Below are 23,932 nucleotides of genomic sequence, written 5' to 3'. Positions count from 1 at the left end.
GGACATCCAACTGGCTCACAGACAAGACCCAGGAAGTTAGAACTGGGGAGTCCACCTCTACAAAGAGGCCAGTCATAAGTGGAGTCCCTTGGGATCAGTCTTGGACTGCTCCTTTTTGGCATTTACTCCTTTGAAATCAAGGCCAATGTCAATGGTCTTTGGCTGACTAAATTTGCAGATGATTGCAAATTTGGAGCTGTCATTGAATCCCACACTGACACAAATGTTCTCCTGGAGGGGCTGCCATAGACAAACAACTGGTGTCACAACCATGAACTAAAACAAAATGCCAAGAAATGGATAATAGTATTCTTTGGGAAGTCATACACCCCTGGTAACTATCATATTAACAACACACTACTTAAAGCTGACCCAGTAGTCAGGGACTTAGGGACACACATAGATAGTAATCTAGCCTTTGACCATCATGTGTCTACAGTAGTGAGGAAATAATTCTATGTAGCACAACTTATAAACAAAGGTTTGGCATCTAAGTCAGAGGAAGTCATCATTTCACTGTATTCGACATTCATCAGACCTATCATTTAGTACAATGCCCCCTTTGGTATGTACCTAACCATTCATATCCTATAAATGGAACATCCACAGAGACTCCTCACTAAAAGAATACAGGGCATAAGTAAAATGTCCTGTGCAGATTCCCTCAGGACCCTATCTCTGCATTATGTCTCCTACAAGAAAATCTATGCCTGGCATACAGGGCATTGTCAGACCCCACTCTGATGAGCCTCCTGCATATCCACAAAACAAACAGCAAAAGAATTACCCATTCTAAAGACTTAAACCTTGCCTCTGATACAAATAGAACCTGCTTGAGAGACAGGTATGTATCTCAGAGACTGTCCTGTCTATGGAACAGGCTCCCCATCCCCATGAACCAAAGTTCCTCCCTAACTCAGTTCAAGTGCAACTTGGAGAATTGGATGGGGAACAGGAATATCTAGGAGCAGATCAAGCTCCTGGATTAAATGAATCAGTTAATATAAAATGTTTTTTATATATGAAATTAAACTATTATTTATTATTTTTACATACATTACATTATTTGTTAAAATATTATGAGTAGTTTTGTATTTGTATATTTTTATATAAACATTATTATACATATAAATTGTATTTTAATGAGATGAATTAATTGCTGACATCATTGAACATGTGACATTCTTTTTTATTATAAAAAGTGCTTTTGGTTTTGGGTAAGTTGTTTCTGATGAAGTTCACGTAAAATAAAGTGAATGAAAGTGCTAAAGTTTGGTGTTGCGTACTTCATTGAGCTATTTGGACTATTCCTTACAGTGTTTCTTATCCTGAAATTCATCCCTGGTTTGGCACCTGTCTCTCTAATGGACACAGGCAACCTGTAAATGATTCATTTTCCAGGCCCGTGCTTGTAAAAGTTTAATCTCTCAAACCCCTGCTTAGAGTTATCAGGGGTTTTAGAACTTGTCAGACATTTGTGATGCATGGCTAGGCTTAAAAAGGCCTCTGTGGTCATTAGCCATGGACCTATGAACCTGTAACGTGTAAAACACAAATGTATGTCATTATTTCTTGACTACAATCCTCAGTGTTTTGCCAGAAAACCACAAATTTTATGAGGAACAGACTGAAAACATGAGGCAAAAATCTGGGCATTTTGACAAAATCTGGACAGTTGAGAGGTATGTCTGCAGCATGTACTATTAGTCGAACTAAAGTTATAAAAAAACAAAGTATTGTACCGGCTTTGAAAGCTATTAAAGCAGCAGGAAAGTATGCCCTTACATATTCCCTGTCTAATTGTAGCAGTTTAACTTACAATTCTGCCTGTAGTGTAAGACAGCAGGCAGAAATAGGAATTGAAATGAAGCTGTTTCTTGTCCTGCTTCTGCTATTTACTGGTAGACACTGTCATTTTTAGTGCCAGACACAATCTTAACAGAGCATGGGGGTGCTTTGCAATTGTTAAGTACCCTTCTAAGCATTATTAAACTTGGGTCTTGCACTAAAATAGCTCTGAGCCAGCATGTAATGTAACTGTTATTGGAGCATAATCACTGCACTCCATGTACTACAATTATATTTACACTGGATCTGCTAATTAGAGTAGGTGATGTCCTTAACATCACTCGGTGCACTGACATTCTAATAGCTACTGAAACATGGCTGAAAGCTGAAGTCACAGACGAGGAAATTCTTCCTCCAGGGTTTAATATAATCAGACTTGACAGGTAAAAAAAAATGTCAGGAGGTGTAGCCATAATATTCAGGAACAGCGTAAACATAACTCTCAGTCCCAACCTAATCCCCACTTTCCAGAAAGTAGAACTCCTTACTTAAACTAAATCCACAAAAAATGTCATGTACAGCTGCCTTCTACATCTCTTCAGGTAAAAATATCCCTATAGCAGAGGACATCATATTATGGTTCACTAAAGATATACCACATGAAACTATTATACTAGAAGACCTTAGTATTGACTGACATCCCATCATCCCTGAGATGAATTCACCCCCAATAAACATTTATGGTTTTGTGCAAGTCATTACTTCCCCTACTAACGCAGACACAAGAAGTTGCAAACAATCAATGCTTGATTTGATTCTAAACACACATACTAATATCATTATTAACTTTAGCTGCCTATTAAGTGATCACCTGCCCACTTATGCTCTTAGACATTCTAAAACCGTAGCAAAAAAAAAAATCTATAGCCACGTTCACAACCTAACAGCCTTTAATAAGGACACTTTTGTCTACACTCTAAAAACCTGCAGCTGGGCCACTCTACAAACCCTACCATTTGATGATGTAGTCACATATTTCAACAATACATTTTACAAATCCTACATCACCAAGCACCCATAAGGACAAAAGGTGTAACATCTACCCTGCCTTGTGACTAAGGAAACGAAAGATCTAATGATCCAAAGAGATAGAACCTGGAAAATCCATATGGGTATCACTTCAACAGTGAGAATCATATTGAGCCAAGGTTTACACCGCCAGGTGGCTAGCCATGCCACAGTAGTTCATCTGGGCCAATTTAGAGTGCCCATTCTACCTGCTGTATGTCTTTAGACTGTGGGAGGAAACCAGATCATCCAGAGGAAATCCATGCAACCCCAGGGAGGATATGCAGACTCCGCACAGAAGGCACCACAGCCAAAAATCAAACCAGATAGCCGTTTGCTGTGAGGTGACAACTCTAACCACTCACCAACACAGCCAGCCAAGAACTCGGAAAATATAGCTACAAAACAGGAAAGGGACAGACCTTAACAAAGTAAGACAAATCTGAACCCTTAATTAAAAAACAAAACAATCCTGTTGCCTCTGTCTAGCAAAAACACCCTAACAACTCAAAAGTTTTCTGGAAATCAGTAAGCAAACTACACAAGTCAGAACAGTTTAATATTCCATCTCCCAACAACAAAAAAACATGAAATAGTTAATGACTTCATACCCACTTTGTTCAAACTGTACTTAAATGTATCAAAAAGAACCCCCAGGCCTTACCCTTCCAACAATACGAACAACCAATTTAAACTCAAAACAGTTTCAACAACTACTATAAAAAGACATCTCACAAAACTAAAACCAACAGCTTTAGCTGCAGATAAGCTGCCATCAGAATGCCTAGGTGTAGCAGCTGAAACATGGGCTTAACAATTATCAATTCTTATAAATCTTTCCATCAGTGAAACTCAGATCCCTACCCTCTGGAAATCATCTTATGTGATCCCTCTACACAAAGGTGGTTCCTCTACCAATCTATCAAATTACTGATCCATAGCTATATTGTTCCATTTGCTAAGATTTTAGAAAAATGTGTTCACTCCCAGTTTATGGCATACCTATTTCAAAACAGTCTTATCACTAACACACAACATGGTTTTGTACCACAACCACCCTTCTTAACTTCACAAACCTAATAAATAGTGAGAGAAACAAAGGGTATCTAGCCACCTCTATATTTTTAGATCTTTCTAAGTCATTTGAGACTGTCCCACACCAAAATCTCCTACATCAATTTTCTGCTCTCATGCTCTCAACTAGTAATATCCTGTTTCGTAACTACCTCTCTGATAGATTGCAGGCAGTCAAATGGTGCCAAGCACACTCTTTTTTTCCACCCAGTCTGTACTGGGGTCTTACAGGGGTCATTCCTATGTCCTTTACTATTTATTAACTATATCAGCACACTCTGCAAGGCCACTAAACATGCTTGTATAATACAATATGCAGATGAATTAATCCTCATCTGCTCTGCTTCTGCTCTCCCCATACTCTTAAAAACTTACCCAATAGTCCTTTTCCTCCATTGAGTTATGGCTGTCAAACTCCCAACTACTTGTCCACCTGAACAGTGTATATGACTCAGATGACCAAAGCTACAACACTGTGATCCAGTGTCAAGATGGGTGGTTGGCATAATGGGTAGGGTGTTTACCTTACAAACACAAGGTGCAGGGTTTGATTCTCACATATGTTAAATAGCTAGGCTAAAAATTGCCCACAACAGCAGTTAGCCTAGTATTAATCTATGAACCTATTGAGGACAGGAACCTCATAATAGCTTACAAAGTTCTTGCTCTTTACCCTAAAAACCTTCTCAGAACTGAAACACTCTTTTATTGTAACCTTTAACACTATCCTCCCCAGAACTTGTAACTCAAACTAGACTACTCATCACTAGAACAGCATCTCCAGTTTGTTCAAATTCTTGACAACAATGTCATAAAGGAAACACATACAAAACTAGGTACCCTCTCTAAATCCAGATCTTGTCTTACCAAAGCTGTCTGAAAAACCCTAGCAATCCCTTACATCTTACCCTCCTCCTCTATTTATTGACTTTACTAACTTACCTTATAAACATACAAAAAATAAACTAGCATCACGTTACAACAATCAAATCTTCTTACATGCACTCACCTTGTAACCACCCACAAGTTAATCTATCAACCTGACAATTGCTCAGCCCTTCATAACAGTTCTCGGCTGTGCCCCAACCTGCGGTCCAGTATTCAATCGCTGATACTCTCTACCAAATCAAACAACATAGCTGGTGAATCCTTATATTCAAGCTACATTACAAGATTATGGAACACCATCCCCTTCACCTCCTAAGGTTTAAACTTCTTAAAGAGCACCTCAGCCAGAAATGGCCATACTCATGCCTTACACATGATTAATACAAACATGTAAGTAATATAACTGTTGTACTCCAATGTTTACCTTATTGACTGCTCTCCACTCCCAGAGCTAATGTAATTGTTTAACTGTTATCCACAGTACACTTTCCCCTTTCCAACTTAATACTCAATAAATTTTCAAAGACTCTTTAGCATCTTTGGTTATGTAACTGCAACAACCCAGATTAATCTCCTACCAATACATATCTCTATTTCTCACCCCATTACTTCTACTTCTTTGCTCTATTTCCCAGTATTATTCCTCCTGTTACATCTCTATGCTGCTCCCTTTAAGTATCCTCTTCCTTTCCTATATCCAACTGATTTTAATTACAGCACACCTACCAATACTATTCTTATTTACACCCTTTGAATTATTCCTTTTCCTCTATATGTCTGCAACCTTCCTGCTTTCCCTACCTTTAGACATTATCACCTGCTACTCGCTCTATCAACCCCTCCACTTTCATCTCATTATTTCCATATCTGTACCTATCCTCTCTCCTCTCTCCTCTCTACTCAGAACCCTTCCTATCCAATCTATCTTTTATACATATTTCATCCTACCAGCTTTTTTATAATGTTTGTGTATATATATATATATATATATATATATATATATATATATATATATATATGGGTCTACTTTAAAATACCGACATACCACTTCGCCGACACACAAACCACCGAGACCAGATAACCGACAACACAAAAAACGACAACGCAAAACCCCGAACACCATTACACCGACACACCGAACGTAAACAACACATTACACTACATAGCATAGCCACTAGCCCTAACCCAAACCCTAACCCTAAGGTCCGACACTATCGCACACTCACCCTACCTGCACCCTAACCCTAACTCACTTAACCTACCCCTACACCTAAAGACTGTTACTATCGCACACTTCACCTACCTGCACCCTAACCCTAACTCACTTAACCCACCCAAAAACATAAAGCCCGTCACAATCGCACACTCACCCCACCCGCACCCTAAACCTAACTCACTTAACCCATCCCTAAACTACAGTCCCTCACTATCACACACTTACCTTAGCCGAACCCTAACTCCGACACTAACACACACTCACCTTTCCCACACCCTAACCCAAAATCCCACAATATAGCTCACTTACCTGACCGCTCCTAACTCCGTCACTGTCGCACTTACCGAGTCGCCACACATTACCCTTTGTCGGTCTTTCCTCTGTCGGCAAATCACCCTTTCGGTAAACTTACCTGTCGGTCGTTTGGTCTTCGTTTTCCACGTGTCGGGGAATCGTCGGTTCGGTCAACTAAAGGGGACCCATATATATATATATATATATGTATATATATATATATATATATATATATATATATATATGTAGATACAGATATATATCCCAAATACCAAGTATTTGATGTCTAAACTCTTTCTTTTTAGGTATTATTTTTCAACATCATTATTAATAGAAAAAGTGTATGGATACTATATATGATTGCATGTAATCTAACTGTATATCAACTATTTAATGTAATATTTTACTGTGTACATGGAGCTTTTCTGCCCGGGCCTCCACTGAAAAAGGACATGTGCCCAATCAGACTTTCCCGGTTAACAAATGTAAAATAAATAAATAAATAAAATAATTCTTCACCACTGTTTTTTCTCATTAGACCCTCCATTCCCTCTCCATGTGAATACTCGACTACCTAATACCCACTTCAATTCCACTCTCCTGCAGCTTACTTGCCTGCATTTTATACCTTCTTTTCTGCTTACATTACTTAAATCTCATCCTCACTTAAATCTCATCTTTTTACCTACATAATTACTCATACATGATTATATTTAGCTATTCTGCTTAACCTTAAGATTATATATTTTGTCTGTTTATCCTGTTAACAAGTTTGTCTATCAATCCAATTCACATTTTTGTAATTAAATTTGTATTGCCTTATCGATGTTGAGCTTGTCATCCCAATCAGACCATTCCAGTAATAAAATGCTAAATAAAATAAAAATAACTGCATGCCAAGCATTTACCTTGTACAGAGGACCTTCATATCCCCCAACCGCCAGAGGTGTTCCCTATGTTGCATGTTTCCCATTATTTCTATAACATTCCTCCCAAACCACAAAAGTTATTGCATCTTGTGATGGGCTGAGAACAGAGTGGTCATTATTTCTTTAACTTTCCTCACAAAGGTCAGAGGCACATAGAGAGGGTCAGTATAAATTGTATAGGTGCATTTTGCAGTCTAGAAGCAACAAGTTGGAAATATTATTGTACTCATTTTTTTCATTTTCCTCACAAACATCTGATAGGTGGCTATCTTTTTGGGGGAAGTAAAGAAATGCGTTTTTATGTGTGTGTGTGTGTGTGTGTGTGTGTGTGTGTGTGTGTGTGTGTGTGTGTGTGTGTGTGTGTGTGTGTGTGTATGTGTGTGTATGTGTGTATGCATATACATATATATAACTATATATATATATATATATATATATATAGAGAGAGAGAGAGAGAAAGAAACAGAGATATAGATGTATAGATATAGATATGTCTGACAACAAACATATTACGTTCTGTTTGTTTTTTCAGTTTCCCCGCTCTAATATCAGAAGGCTACACAGAAGGTAGCTGTCGTTTGGGGGTACAGAGCGATGCTATTAATACATATGATGCCAGAAGCTTGAAATATATGAGTGTGGGCACTTATGCCTTAATTTTCATCACAATTTAACATCATAGGGAGATACATCTATTTTGAGGAGGGGGGCAGGTACTATTCCCAGATATCCTCACAAGCATTTGTCTTCAAAGTTTAATGTGAATTGGTACTTTGTCAGCTTTGAACATTAAAACGTGGACATAACTTATTTCTGTCTTGAAATAAAACAAGTAAGACTGAATTTCTTTTGTGTAAGCATATTTTTGTTCAAGCTAGCTTTAGATCTAAAAAGTTGTAAAAAAAAAAAAAAAAGCTGTAAAACAAATGTCAGAGCTTGTATAACCCCATGGCTTTTGGGTGCCTACCAGGTCCCAGGTCCCCATCTTAATTTAGTGTTGAAAGAATGCAGGGAAAAGCAAAGGTGAAGAGTAAGAATTTCTTTCATTAATCATGGTTTTTGTTCAGGCCGTCATTGGATGAAAAGGTATCTTAGAGCATCTAGAAACCTTATGGCTTCTGGCAACATAGCAACACTCATATCCACGTCTTAATACAGTCACTCACACTCATCATCATCATCATCTTTTGGCTGTCCCCGTTAGGGGTCGCCATAGCGGATCCTCTCTTTCCATTTCTTCCTATCCTCTACATCTTGCTCCGTCACACCAACCACCTGCATGTCCTCTCTCACCACATCCATGAACCTTATCGTAGGCCTTCCTCTTTTCCTCTTACCTGGCAGCTCCATCCTTAGCATCTTTTTCCCAATATACCCAGCATACCTCCTCAGCACATGTCCAAACCAATGCAATCTCATGTCTCTGGCTTTGGCTCCAAACGGTCCAACCTGAGCTGAATCTCTAATATACTGATTCCTAATCCTGTCTACCCTCATCACACCCAGTGCAAATCTTAACATCTTTAACTCTGCCACATTCAGCTCTGACTCCTGCCTTTTTGTCAGTGCCACTGTCTCCAACCCATATAACATAGCTGGTCTCACTACCCTCTTGTAGACCTTCCCTTTTACTCTTACTGGTACCCGTCAGTCACAAATCACTCCTGACACTCTTGCCCACCCATTCCACCCTGCCTGCACTCTCTTCTTCACATCTCTTCTACACTCACCATTACTCTAAACTGTTGATCCCAAGTACTTAAACTTGTCCACCTTTACCAACTCTACTCCCTGTATCCCCACTATTTCTCTACCCTCCCTCTCATTTACACACATATATTCTGTCTTGGCCCTGCTGACCTTCATTCCTCTCCTCTCTAGAGCATATCTCCACCTCTCCAGGGTCTCCTCAACCTGATCTCTACTCTCACTACAGATCACATGTCATCTGCAAGCATCATAGTCCACGGGGCCTCCTGTCTGATCTCACCTGTCAACCTGTCCATCACTACTGCAAATAAGAAAGGGCTCAGAGCAGATCCTTGATGTAATCCCACCTCCACCTTAAACGTATCTGTCATTCCCACCGCAGTCCTCACCACTGTCACACTACCCTCGTACATATCCTGTACCACTCTTACATACTTCTCTGCTACTCCTGACTTCCTCATACAATACCACAACTCCTCTCTAGGCACACTGTCATATGCTTTCTCTAAGTCCACAAAGACACAATGCAACTCCTTCTGACCTTCTCTGTATTTCTCCAACAACACTCTCAGAGCAAACATCACATCTGTAGTGCTCTTTTTTGGCATGAAACCATACTGCTGATCACTAATCATCACCTCCCTTCTTAACCTAGCTTCCACTATTCTTTCCCATACTGTCACTCACACTGCACTTATTAAAGTGTAGTGTTGCTCAGGATGGGTTGAAAGGATGCAGGATAAAACAAAGTTGAATAATTAAGACTACTTTTCTTTCTTTGATCATATTTTCTATTCAGGCCATCAGTGAAGAAAAGATTGTTTTATAAATCTCAAAAATGTACCTCAGAGCATCAAGATTTCCCATGAATTTTGGTCAGTTAAAGAATTACCCCTCAAATTACAGCAGATTCATCACCAGCAGAAACAAGTATTAGAGCTGTGCTTGCCGTGTTTGCAAGGTGGCCTAACCTACCACATAGTCACAAATCCAGCTCTGATGGATCTGTTACACATTTACATGACAAACTGCACAAGGGTCACCTGATCTAGGGATCTAAACCTGGTCTGTAACACGAGCAAAGCATGCTGGAGAGACAGATATGTGTTTTAGAGATTACCCATTCTCTGGAGCAGGCTTCCTATTCACGTAAAGCAGAACCCTTCCCTGACCCTCTTTAAATGTAGTTGGGATTAATGGATGAGGAATCATAAATTTGCTCCTGGGGTGGCACCCATGTCCCTTACGGACAGGGACAGTCTGTAAAATACTCAAGGGCATAGGCACAAACCTAAGCCATACTCTAGCCCTTAGCAATAAACATCGGTTAAAATGTGGGAAATAATAATTAGGCTTGTAAGGGCACTTAAACTGTTAGTATAGTAATCTCCTATAAACCTATGAGACTATGAATATTAGAAAATAATATATGAAGAAAACAGCAAGCTAAGAAACAGACTGTGTAAAACTGAAAAGCTTCTACCGGGAGATGAAGTTTGTATGATGACCTGCAGTTATGTCTTAAAGGACCCCTAATATAATTGAGAGTTGTTCAGTACCTGTGTCATATATAAAGGTCATTGATCATGGATCATGACTGAAGAGGTATGTCAACAGAGTATAAAACATTGCATGAACCTAGAAAATAGCATAAGCCTATCTGAGCACCATGGAGGTTTCTAGCATTTATTACCATGAAAATACTGAAGTTGCAGTTGGGGAAACCTCTGCCAGTTTATGCAGTTCCCAAAGACTGGGAAGAAACTTGCCTGCATAGTTATGACAGAACCGATACATTCTGTAAAATCGTTAGGCTTATCTCTTGGTACCCCTCCTAGTTGCTCGACACGACAGGAGATTTCCTACTTATCTAAGAGATTACATTAGGGGCAAAACCTTTTCTTTGACAGAGTAAGAGGAAAGAGTACGAATTAGCTCTGGTTTCACTAAGGGACTACTAATGTAGTAATGCCTTATTATTTAGAAAGTGACAGCAAAACTTTCAAATAATAAACTAATGTGTGATTCTTAATAAATATTTTGTAGTGCAAAATATATAATATATGATGATATCTTCAGAATTTATGCTACTGAAATAATTATTTCTCTGCACTACGAATTAAGAGTTAAGGGGTGCAGCATCTTGATTATTAAGTAGTTAACCTAGCAGTTCATATGGAAGCACTTCATGGTGAAATAAATTCCATCTACATCTGAGATCCTTCACATATTGCTACATCTGCTGTCACATTTCAGTGCATCTAGAAGATTCTCAGCTGCTAAGCCAAGAACAGTGTTTTGGTGTTGCTGTTGTCTTGAAGTTTGGATTTCTTATTTAAGTTGTTAAATTATTTAAGGTATTTGTATTTTTTGTTCAAAACAATTTCTTATTAATCTAACCAATCATTTCCTTGTAGAATATCTACGACATGATATTATAAGTAAATACAAAGCAGAGAAAAGAAAGGACCATGAAGATGATGAAAGAATCACTGGTAAAAAGAGAAATAAAATCGACTGTCATCAGTCTAATAAAGTAAGTTCCAAATCTCAGTATGTAGTTCCAGGTTAAATGCAGTATATCTGAAGTGCAACTCAAACTTACTGTCAGTGTATGATTGTGTTTAATTCATCTTTATTCAGACTTCATATTCAAATAATTTCATATATACATGCATGGAAGCCGAGTTCCAGGCATATAAGGCTGAAGGTGTGACTAAGACCCTGGATTAGTCAGTGACACAGATACTGCGGCAGCTGTTGACTAAGGAAAAATACAAACAACCTCAGCTTCGGAGTAGGACTAGAACGCCATATTTTAAGTGTTGTTTAGCTGTTCTGTACAACGATAGCAAGTACACCAGTACCCTGCGCAAATGCACCTTTAGTCACCTTCAGCCAAACGAGTTAAAACATGAAATGATGCTGGAGTCCGAACCAATTTAAGTGCACAATGACTTTTTTAATATAAAATTCCACAGACAAATCCACGTAACGTTAAGCGCTTTTTGTTCGGGTAATACCCAAACTTCTTCAGACATATTACTCATATTCCTGTTGCCCTTAAATAGTCCCCTCTTTATTCCTGTCCTATTAGGAAGAAGTAATCTACCACTTTTCACCCACAAGACCTGTTAATTTCCAAATGTATAAACCTAAATTTCTATTAACAACCAGTGTAAAAATTAATACATATAATGGTTAAAGTATACTTTTCTAACTTTCTGTTTTTACACTTTCCTTTGTTTTTCTTAAAACCAATAGCCATGTCAATCAGCGAACTATCTTATTGTAGTGTTCTTATACAATTGGTCAGTGTGTATAAAAATCATTCAATATTATAAAAAAGTATGGAAAAGTGTATAGTTAACCCAACTTTTCTTCTTTTGCACTTTAGTAATAGTAATTGTAATAATATACCTGAGTGCAAAAGTACGAAAAAGTCTAAAGTTAGAAAGCCAACTATTGTTGATATTCTACTCTCTAAAAAGTAAATAGCTCCCCCTAGTGTCATAATGTGGTTTTTACCTAGTAACTTTTTACCTATTAACCGGTAGCCACATTCTTATTTAATACTCATTCAAATAAGAAGTAAGAAATGTTTTACTTTAGACCTAACATTTTATTTATGTAATACGCTTCAAGTGTGTTAAATGTATTTATATGTATATATTTCTCACTAAATTAATACATATATTACATATATCTACATGTCTGTGTGTACAGGTCAAGAAGATAGTAAATAACTCCATCCTAATACGAAATAATATATGTCAACATAAAATTGTATTTATTGTTGTTAAAAAATGTGTTTAAAGTACAAGTATATTATATGTGTCCTTTAAAAAAATTCATATTTGTTTATAAATAGGTTGTTTATAGAACTCTATTTTATATTCAGTTCTTTTCTTTTTTATATTTTTTTATATATATATTTTATTTTTTATATATATGTTTATTTTTTAAAAAACTGGTCGGACAATTGCTAGACATCATTTTACAGAATAACTACCCAACGTTCAACAACAAACTGTATTTACAAAAAATTGGGGTAGCTATGGGGACACCAGTGGGTGCAAGTTTTGCCAACTTGGTTATGGCATATTGGGAGACCAGACTCATGTTCAATAGTCCATACTTTAAAGTAGTAAAATTCTACAAGAGATTTTTAGATGACATTTTTATGATGTTAAAATTCTAATTCTTTAATTCTTTAATGAAACGTGGTTCATAAAAACAGTCAAAAAGTCTCAGGCCAAAACCAAAAAAAAGTGGATAAGCACTTTCAGTATAAAACCTTCATCAGATCCTTAGTTTTTCATTCTCTGAGTTACTTATATTTAAATTGAAAGCAACCAAAAGCTTCAGTTAGGTAATAAACACCCCCCTTGCCTTGCATCCTAGTAGGGAACCATGCAGACCAATCCAATGCCCATACTGAACACACTTTCTTTTAAACCAATCAAAATACCACTAGTATTTCCTATTAAGACTGCGCTCTTTTAGTATTGGTTTCAGTGGTACTATATGGTTCAGTCCCAGTGGAAACACTCAAAAAACAAGTTTTCGTGTCATTGGAGACTCAGTAGCAAGACACACGGCTGTCCCACTTGCCAGGTTGGACAAGGAGAAAGTCACTATCAGCTGCCTGTCCGTAGTCAGGATTCACCAGATCATACATGCAGTCAGGTCTCTCAGAAACAAGTACCGTTATGACTGTGTCATAGTTCATGTTGATGTGAATGACCTGAGATGTACCTCACTGGACTATATGAAGAAATACATGGTCGAGTTCTATGAGTGCGTGTCCCAGGCTGGTATGTCCCTAGCCTTGAGCAGTATACTACTCTCACCTAGAATGATGCTACAATATAAAAAAATGATTGATTTTAATAATTGGCTTAGTTTTTGGTGTCATTCCAAGGGGATCCAGTTCCTGTCTGCCTGGGAAGCCATGGTCGACAGACCTCACTGCTTTGCCATACACGATTTGCACCTGGCACCCCTAGGTTTTCAGCTGCTGGCAAAAGCTCTTGCCTCTCCCATAATGCCTTTTTAGGCAAGATTTTGAAAAGAGCATTACTGGTGTGAAATTAACCAGTACGAACAAAATAAGGGTCATGCTACTAAATGCTAGAAGCTTAGACCAAAAACTGCACTCTTTGGAAGCACTTCTATCACTACAAGATGTAGATGTCTGTGCACTCAGAGGTTCATAGGTTCATAGGTTCATAGGTTGGTACTAGGCTATCAGCCCTAGGGCCTATACAAACCTAGCCATAACAATGCCCTGGCTATTTCTTCCCACACTATTTACTTTCCTGGACCTCTGTCTAGCAGGGCAACTGATGTGATCCCTGGGGTGAATTTCCTTTCTCCCATCCATTCGTCAAGGTTCCTTTTGAAGAGGGCCAGTGAGGTACTCTGCTTGACATGTATGGGCAATCTATTCCAGAGTCTGGTTCAGGAGACAAGATCGGCCCTTCACAAACCCAAACTGGGTGGGGTCCAGTGTTTGAAGGTTGCCAATGTCTTTAATGAAACGTGGTTCATAAAAACAGTCAAAAAGTCTCAGGCCAAAACCAAAAAAAGTGGATAAGCACTTTCAGTATAAAACCTTCATCAGATGTCTAGCAGGGCAACTGATGTGATCCCTGGGGTGAATTTCCTTTCTCTCATCCAATCGTCAAGGTTCCTTTTGAAGAGGGCCAGAGAGGTACTCTGCTTGACATGTATGGGCAATCTATTCCAGAGTCTGGGGAGTCTCTGGGTCAGGAACCTATCCCTCCAGCATGTTTTGTTTATTGTGATGACAAGGTTTAGATCCCTGGAGCGTGTGGCTCTGAGGGATTGGGATTTCTTCAAGTGTGGCATGTCCAACAGCTATGGGTTTGACATGGCCTTGTATGTTAAGCAGAGATCGCCTCTGAGTAGATGATATGCGGCAGAGTATAGATGGAGTTTTTTAAGGCGGTCAGCATAGGGCATCTGCTTTAGGCCTGTGATTCTTTTAGTGAGGTATTTCTGTGACCTTACCAGTTGTTGCAGATGTCTTGAGAGATACATAACAAACAGGGTATTGTATTCTATAATGGGTCTAATGAGGGATGAGTACAGTGGGACAATGACCTCCTTTATTCTGGATGAAAAGCCCTTAGTGATGAGGTGTGCCACATAGAAGGATTTCCTAACTGTTGTGGCGATGTGGTTATCGAAGGTGAGACCACTGTCCACCTGTATCCCTAAGTCTCTTATCACACTTTCGGTGTTTAGTGTGCTACCACCTATATGGTAATTCATGGATACATGTTTTTTCCCAAAGGGGATAACTATACATTTCTTGGCATTGAGCTTGAGCCCATGGCTCTGGCACCAAGCATCTGTTTCTGTAAGGCCCTTTTGTAGAGTATCCACATCATTTGGGGATTCAGTAATGGCTCCCAGTTTGCAGTCATCTGCGAACTTTGTTAGCCAGAGTCCCTTAATGTTGGCCTATACTTCAGAGAAGTAGATGCCAAACAAGAGCGGTCCCAGGACTGAACCCTGAGGTACTCCACTTGTCACTTGTCTGGAGCTGGATTTGGAGTTGGGGATGGTGTCAAAGGCCTTGGCAAGGTCTAGATAGGCTGTGTGGACCACCTTACCCTTGTCCATGGCTCTGGAGACTCATTCGAAGAAGTCAGTCCAGTTCAGGAGACTAGATTGGCCCTTCATGAACCCAAACTGGGTGGGGTCCAGTGTTTGAAGGTTGCCAATGTCTTTGTTTATAAGTTCCATGATAATACGATCCATGGCCTTGCAGATAAGACTTGTCAGACTGATTCATAGGTTCATAGGTTCATACTAGGCTATCTGCCCTAGGGCATTTATAAGCCTAGCCAGAGTGTGTTTGGCTTTTGCCACCCATTTTAAATTTATTTTGCTATGCCTTTTTTCGAGGTTAGTATACTGTGCCTCTGTCTAACAGTGACACAGAAGTAATACCCGGGGTAAACCTACGATCTCCCATCCACTCATCAAGATTCCTCTTGAAGGGAGTCAATGAGGGACTCTGCCTAACCTGGACTGGGATTTTATTCCAGAGTGAAGGGATCCTCTGGGTTATGAATCTGTCCCTCCAGCATGTCCTATTTATTTCAGTGCTGAGGTTCAAGTCTCTCGAGCGTGTAGCTCGATGGGATTTGGATTTTCTGAGATGCAGCATGTCCATTAATTCCAGGGTGGACATGGCTTTATACGTCAGGCACAGATTGCCTCTGAGCAGGCGGTATGCCACTGAGTAGAGCTGGAGTTTCTTTAACTGGGCAGCATATGGCATCTGTTTGAGCCCTTTGATCCTCTTGGTGAGGTACTTTTTGGGTCTTTCCAGTTGCTGCAGGTGTCTGGTAAAGTACATCCCAAAAGGGGCATTGTACTCAATTATGGGCCTGATGAGGGATGAGTAAAGAGGCACGATGACCTCCCCTGATCTAGATGTGAATCCCTTAATGATTAGGTGGGCTATATAAAATGTTTTTCTAACCACTTTGGCCACGTGAATGTCAAATGAGAGATTGCTATCAACTTGGGTCCCCAGGTCCCTAATTACTTCTTCCGTACTTATTGGATTACCACCTATGTGGTAATTTGTGGGCACTTTGTTTTTGCCAAAGGGGATGACTATACACTTTTTGGCATTTAGCTTGAGGCCATGGCTCTGGCACCAGTTGTCTGTTTCTATGAGGCCCTTTTGGAGGATGCTTGTGTCGGCTGGAGAGTCGATTATGGCACCCAGTTTGCAGTCATCTGCGAATTTGGTCAGCCACAGTCCTTCCATGTTGGCCTGTACCTTTGAGAAATATATACCGAACAAGAAGAGGTCCCAGGACTGAGCCTTGGTGGACGTCACTTGTAACTGGTTTGGAGTCTGACATGGCTCCAGCAATTCTAACCATATGGGTTCTGACCTTGAGCCAGTTTGCAACCCATCTAGTGACATAGGGGTTTATATTTAAGCTGGTGAGCTTATCTATAATGCCCAAGTGGGGTATTGTATTGAAGACTTTTACGAGGTCCAGGTAGGCTGTGTGGACCACCTTCCCCTCGTCAATGGCCTTGGTAACTGTTTCAAAGAAATCAACCAGGTTTAAGAGGCAGGATCTGCCCTTAACAAAGCCGAAGTGGGTAGGATCCAGTGTCTGTAGGTCCCCAATATCTTTATTTGTGAGGTCCATGATGATCCTTTCCATAGCTTTGCAGACCAAGCTAGTCAGGCTTATGGGGCGATAGTTTCCAGGATCCATTGAGGCACCACCTTTGTGGAGAGGGACCACTGTTGCTGTACGCCACTCTTTGGGTACATATCCTGTAGTAAGGCTGAGATTGAACAGTAGTTTTATGTTTGGGTTTAGCTCTTCTTGGATTTCATGTAGGACGCAGCCCGGGATACCGTCTGGTCCCATTGATGCTGTGTTTTTTGCTTTGGAGAGGGCGGCTCTTACCTGAGCATCTGAGATGTCGGGGGGCAGCACTCTGCTGGGATAGATATTTGCCCTTTTGGTAGGGAGGGGGGGAGTTTGCGCTGAACCTGTCAGCTAGGATGTTGGCAATGTCTGTGGGTTCGGTGTATTTTTTGTCATTTTGGACTAATTCTGAGCATATCTTTGAATTCCCACCCAGGTTCCTAACATAACTAAAGAAAGCCTTGTGATTATCCTTAGTGTCCTGTACAATTTTTCTCTCGAAGCTGGCCTTAGACGATTTTATGAGTGCCCATAGTTTTTTGCTAATACTGATCAGAGATGCCTTCCCTTTTTGGGATTTTGCTCTATCATGTAGTAGCTTCCTCCTTCTATTGTTTAGTTTGTTTATGGCTAGGGTCCACCAGACAGGACGTCTGCCTTTGGAGGATTGGGTCTTGGTTTTCTTTGTGATTGCATGATCCATGCATTCCTGAAGGTGTTCATAGAATGTGTTTATAAAGGATTCTGCGGTCTGGGCCGTATTTTCCACAGGCCCGGGGGCTTTGAAGGATTCCACCTCGGTTTTGAGGAGTGTGAAATTTGCTTTAGAGAAGTTTTTCACTGTGGTTTTCTGGGCAGGGGGTGGGGACGGGATGTGAATATCAGGTGAAATTAGTTTATAGTCTGATCTTACCAGTGATGGATACACTTCTGATCTGGAGCATAGAGTCCCCATGTTGGTGATGATCAGGTCCAGTATGTTTTCCCCTCTTGTGGGAGTGGTAACAAGTTGTTCCATAGCATTTGAGTTTATAAATTCTAGGAACCTTTGGACTAGGGTGTTGGAGCTAGAGTAATGCTCCCAGTCTATGTTTGGGTAGTTGAAGTCGCCCAATATAATGGTGTTTGGAGAGACCTTCATATTTTCCAGTGTTCTCAGGAAGGCCAAGTGGGGTTCCTGGGTTTGGGAGGGTGGTCTGTAGCAGGCTATAAACTGGAAGGCAGTTTTACCCACTGTTAGTTGCACATGGATAGTCTCTGATGCTTCGTGCTGTGCCACCAACCTGGAGGTGTGGGTATCTCTGATGAATATTGATACTCCCCCTCCTTTTGTGGTTCATTCCGAGTTTTGGGGCCGAAAAGCATGGTATGAGGTATTGCCTGGTAGTGCTGGGGTGCTCTTGGGAGCCTTGAACCAGGTTTCTGTTACTGCACAGATATCGATGTTCTCCATGTTGAGAAGAGTTTTGAGTGCGTGCATCTTGAGGTTTAGACTTCTGGCGTTGAGTAGCATTACTCTTAGTTTCCTATCCCTTGTGATACCTATGGAGTTGGGTTTGTCTTTTGAGCCTTGCCTAAAAAAGGCACTATGGGGGTAGCAAGAGCCTTTGCCAATATCCGAAAGCCCAGGGGTGACAGGTGCAAGCCGTCCCTAGCGAAGCATCGTGGCTTGTCGAGCATGTCATCCCAGGCTGACAGGCATTGTATCCCCTTTGAATGACACCAATACTTAAGCCAGTTGTTGAAATTGATCATCTTGTCTTCATATTCAGGCATCATTCTTGGTGAGGGTAAGATGCTACTCAAGGTCAGGGTTATACCGGCCTGGGCCACATGCTCAGAGAGCTCCTCTATGTCTCTTTTCATGTAGTCCAGGGAGGTACATCTCAGGTCATTCACACCAGCATGGACAATGACTGAGTCATATTTGTACTTGCCTTGGAGTGACATGAGTGCTTGTGTTATGTGGCGGATCCTAGCGCCCCGACAGGCAGCTCACCGTGACCTTCTCCTTGTTCAGCCTGGTGAGCGGGACGTCAGTGTGCCTGACAATAGAGTCACCTATTACAAGTGTATCAGGTGTGTTGTTTAGCCTTAAGGGCTGTGACTGTTCGGCACACTGGCTTTGTGAGCTATGTGTTGCATGTGTTTTGTTATGGGGTAGCGGTTGCTTGGGTGTCTGCTTTGGAGGTCTCTGCTGCTTAGGCAGATTTTTATTTAGAGCCTCCGAGTATGTTTTTGTGTGTTTATGTGTTTGGTTTGCTGCCGTGGTAGATCTATGTGAGACTGGAATTGTAGTGAGTGTGATTTCCTTCTCCTCCTGACTGGTTACGCCAGTACTTAGTTGAGAGAGCTTAGCCTCCAGATTGGCTATATGGTTGCATCTCTCACATGTGTTGGAATTTGTTGGGAGGAGGAGAGGGTTGTCTGTGTACAAGAGGCAGTTGTAACATTGCCTCAAGATTCCCAGATTCACCAGCTGGACCGGAGAGGAGATTGACAACTGACCTTTAGACATGCTAGACTAGTATTGGGAATTCCTTTATAATTGAAAAAAAGGGCCAATGGGGAACAAGGTACTCAAGGGGAGTTTGTGAGGGTGTAATGCTTTTATTTTTTTAGTGCTGACTTATATAATTGCTTTAGTGAACAAGTGCCAGGTAACTTAAATGCAATGTGTTACAGGTAACTTAAATGTAAAAACGACAAACAGTAACTTTCTTTCAAGTGAAACAAGGAAATAAGTACAGTAAGCAATGCAGATATCACTAGGGATCCACAGAAGTGCTGAAAAGCCACGTTTTAGGTGGAATTAGCGTTTCAGGGAAATAACAAGCAAACAAACAACAAGCATACAAACAAAGCTAGATTCAGCAGGCTTGGATCTAGTCTATGCTACGGCAAACAAGGTGTACCAATTTCAGTAAGAAACAGTTCAAATATGCAGGCACTATAAGCCTTTAACCAAAAATTCCCAGCTCAGAAGGGCAGAGTCCAGCCTGTCCTCCCACAAGAGTGCAGACCACAAACCCTTTTAATGTAAAATAACTGGCCTGAAGCCAGATGATAGTTTCTGGGATCCAAGGTGTATCCCCCCCCTTGTGGAGTGGGATAACTGTAGCTGTGCACCACTCAGTGGGCACGAAACCTGAGGTGAGGCTATGATTAAACATGACACTTAGGTGAGGTGCCAGTTCATATTGTAGTTCATGTAGTACACAGCCTGGGATGTCATCTGTTCCCATGGATGCTGTATTCTTAGCTTTGGAGAGTGCATTTTTTACCTGTGTGGCCGTTATTACCGGAATTTGGCAATTTTCCGGTATTGAGATGGGCCATTTGGAGGGTGAGAGGGGGGTGAAGTTGGCACTGAATCGATCTGCCAGGATATTGGCAATATCCTTGGGATCAGTATATTTAATTCCAATCTGTTTTAGCTCAGAGCAGATCTGAGCATTGAAATTTAGATTCTTGACATAGTTATAGAATGCCTTGTGGTTGTCTTTGGAATCTTTGGCAATTTTATTTTCGTAACTAGATTTGGAGGATTTTATGAGGGATCTCAGTTTCTTACTGAGGCTTGTAAGGGAGTTTTTTGCATCCTGAGATTTTCCTCTTTTCTGCAACAGTTTCTTCCTTTTGTTGTAAAGTTTGTTTATGGCAGGGGACCACCAGATTGGCTTCCTTTTTTTGGATGAGAGCATCTTGGTTTTCTTTGGGATGGCACGATTCATGCATGAGTGGATGTGCTCGTACAGTGCCTTAGTGTAGGATTCAGCAGTTGAACTTTCAGTTCCCTTCTGCATGGGTGTCATGAAGTTTGTCACAGAAACCTAGTTTAAGGCCTCAGAGAGTACCCTGGCCCTGCAACGCTACAATGCCTTCCACACTTTTAGAAAGCAAAAGGAACATGTGAAAACCAAAGGAGGTGGTGTTTCAATCTATATTAAAGATTAATTCACCTCATGTCTAGTTAGATTGTACAACTCCATGGAGATACTCCAGGTCCAGGTTACAGTGGGTAAGACCTTTTAGCCAGTTATAGATCCCCCTCCATGAGTTACAACAGCCATGAAGCCTACTTAACCAAACTGAAGGCAATCCAAATTTTACTGAACACACTCGGTATGGGGGATTTTAATTATCCCACCATCAACTGGGAAACCTACTCTAGCACAAACACACTAGCACAAACGTTCCTTGACTTTGTGAATTCAAATGCTCTGGAGCAAATTGTCCATACCCTGACAAGAGGAACAAACATTCTAGATCTGGACCTCACCAACATGCCAAACAAGTGCACTGCTGCAAACGGTGAACCCTCATGGGTTAAAACTGACTACAAATCAGTCACCTTCAAACTGACACTAATACCAGAACTCACAAAGAATGAAATCAGACTAAAAAACTTCATCAAAGCAAACTATACCCTCTTAGGTGAAGGTATAAATGCATTCCAAGTCCCAACCCAAGCTGAAAGTGGTAGCTACACTGAAGCTTACACTAAAGCCCTGTACAATCACTTGCATAAGTGTATAAAATCGGCTGTACCAGATAGAATCAAAGCCAGAGCCCCAAGTAAAATCAAGCTGCCATGGTGGACTTCCAGCATCAGCAAACTCTACAATAAATGCAAAAAGTTGCTGTCCAGGAAAACAAAGACAAGGGCCCAACAATGTAAAAGTATCCTCCTCATCCTTACCAGACAAGTAAGACAACTTGTCAAATTGTCTAAGAGCTCCTATGAGAGAAACCTAACAAGTACTACCAAGGATAACCATAAGGCCTTTTACGGCTATGTATGTAACCTAAAGGGTAGGACCCAAGCATGTGCAGTACTGGTGGCCAACAGTATCACACACACTGACCCAGCCGAGACAGCAAACCCACTAGTGGATAGGTTTAGTGAAAATTTCACTCTCTTATCCCATCCTAACTTACAACAACCCCCCCCCAAGCCCCCCCCACCTTACATATCTAAATAGCAGGTCCTCACAACCCTGTCCAAGACAAAGAACATGGCCTCTATGGGACGAGATAACAACATCCCAGGCTAAAACATGAACTAGCATCACCACTAAGTACCATTTTCAGTCGTAGCCTAACCATAGGGTTTGTTCCTGTGGAATAGAGAACAGCTACAGTTACATCCCTCCACAAAGATGGCCTAGCAACAGATCTGAGGAATTACAGACCCATAAGCCTAGCCAGCCTCATCTGTAAGGCCATGGAATGTATCATTATATACTTCATAAATAAAGACATAGGTGACCTCCAAACCCTGGACCCTACCCGTTCGGCTAAATGAAGGGCAGATCCTGCCTGTTAAATCTGTTAGAGTCCTTTGAAAGTGTGACCAAGGCCACTGATGGGGGCAAAGCTATGCACACAGCATACCTCAGCTTGGCAAAGGCTTTCAACACAATACATTCAGACATTATGAATAAACTTAGCAAACTAAATGTAAACCCCTTTGTTGTAAGATGGATTGCCAACTGGCTCAGAAACCAGACATGTGCTGTTAAAGTAGGTGACTCCACGTCAAACAGCAGACCTATTATCTTTGGGATGTCACAGGGGTCAGTGCTGGGCCCCCCTACTGTTTGGTATATACTTCTCAGAAGTTCAGGTCAAAGCTAAAAGGTTGTGGATCACCAAGTCTGCAGATGACTGCAAACTAGGTGCTGTCATTGAATCCCCAAATGATGTCAGTATACTCCAGGAGGGTCTCACACACACCAGCAACTAGTGTATTAGTCACGGTCTCAAAATGAATGCAGAGAAATGCATCATCATTCCCTTCGGCACAAACAATTTTCCTTCACACTATCAAATCAGTAACAATACCCTAAGTATCCATGAAGTGGTAAGGGATCTGGTATCACAGGCTGACCGCGATCTTAACTTTGACCACCGCATGTCTACAATTAGAAAGCATTTCACTTAGCTCACTTGATTAATAAAGACATCACCTTGAGAGCAAAAGAAGTTATAACCCTCTTATAATTGACACTTATCTAACACACAATTGAGTAGAAACCCCCATTCGGTATGTACCATACTAAGCATCTACAGCAGTTAGAGAGACCTCAGAGGTTTCTAATAAGGAAGAGGAAGGGCCTCCAACATGTGCCTTACACGAACCAACTAAAATCCCTGTCAATATACTCCATATCATATAGACTTCTTAGGAGAGACTTATGCTTGGCCTACAGAGCAACCCAAGTCCCAAACTTAATGAACTTACTGCATATCTGTAAATCAAATGGGGCTAGGGCTACCCATTCCAGGAACTTAAATATGGCCTGCAACTTAAATAGGATATGCTGGAGGGTAAGATTTATCTCCCAGCGACTGACACATCTTCAGAACAAGCTACCAGTTCATGTGAAACAGAGTATCTCTATGACACTGTTCAAGAGGAACCTGGATGACTGAATGTAGCACCATACATTCTTACCAGGGATAATGCTCACAACCCTCCTGGACATGGGCAGTCATCACTAAATGCAGTCTTGGGTATTGGCTGATACCTCTATTGTATTACATTGGGTTGAAACGGTTAGGCTTAAAATGACCTCTGGGTTGATAGCCTAGTAGTCTCAATCTCCTATGATCCTATGATAAGAAAACTAAAAATGCAACTTATCACCAAAAATAAGGAAACCTTTTACTTAACCAATTAAAACATAGACATTAATAATACAAAACCCTCCTCCACCTCAATCAGTAAACTGTTAAAT

At 40.7% G+C, this 23,932-nt stretch overlaps 1 protein-coding gene across 1 annotated transcript in view; it reads left to right on the top strand.

Moving 5' to 3' along the window:
- LOC122797954 overlaps positions 1–23,932 on the top strand; it is a 507,423-nt gene that overhangs the window by 447,073 nt on the left and 36,418 nt on the right. The window contains exon 12 of the mRNA XM_044066475.1: positions 11,385–11,503. Coding sequence (XP_043922410.1) covers positions 11,385–11,503 — 119 coding nt within the window. The remainder of the gene's footprint in view (positions 1–11,384; positions 11,504–23,932) is intronic.

This window comes from Protopterus annectens, chromosome 3.part1 (assembly GCF_019279795.1).
Source record: "Protopterus annectens isolate FY-2018-M chromosome 3.part1, PAN1.0, whole genome shotgun sequence".
NCBI classification, from domain to species: domain Eukaryota; kingdom Metazoa; phylum Chordata; order Ceratodontiformes; family Protopteridae; genus Protopterus; species Protopterus annectens.
The sequence above is the reverse complement of the archived record's forward strand: the minus strand, read 5'-3'. Positions and strand labels throughout refer to the sequence as shown.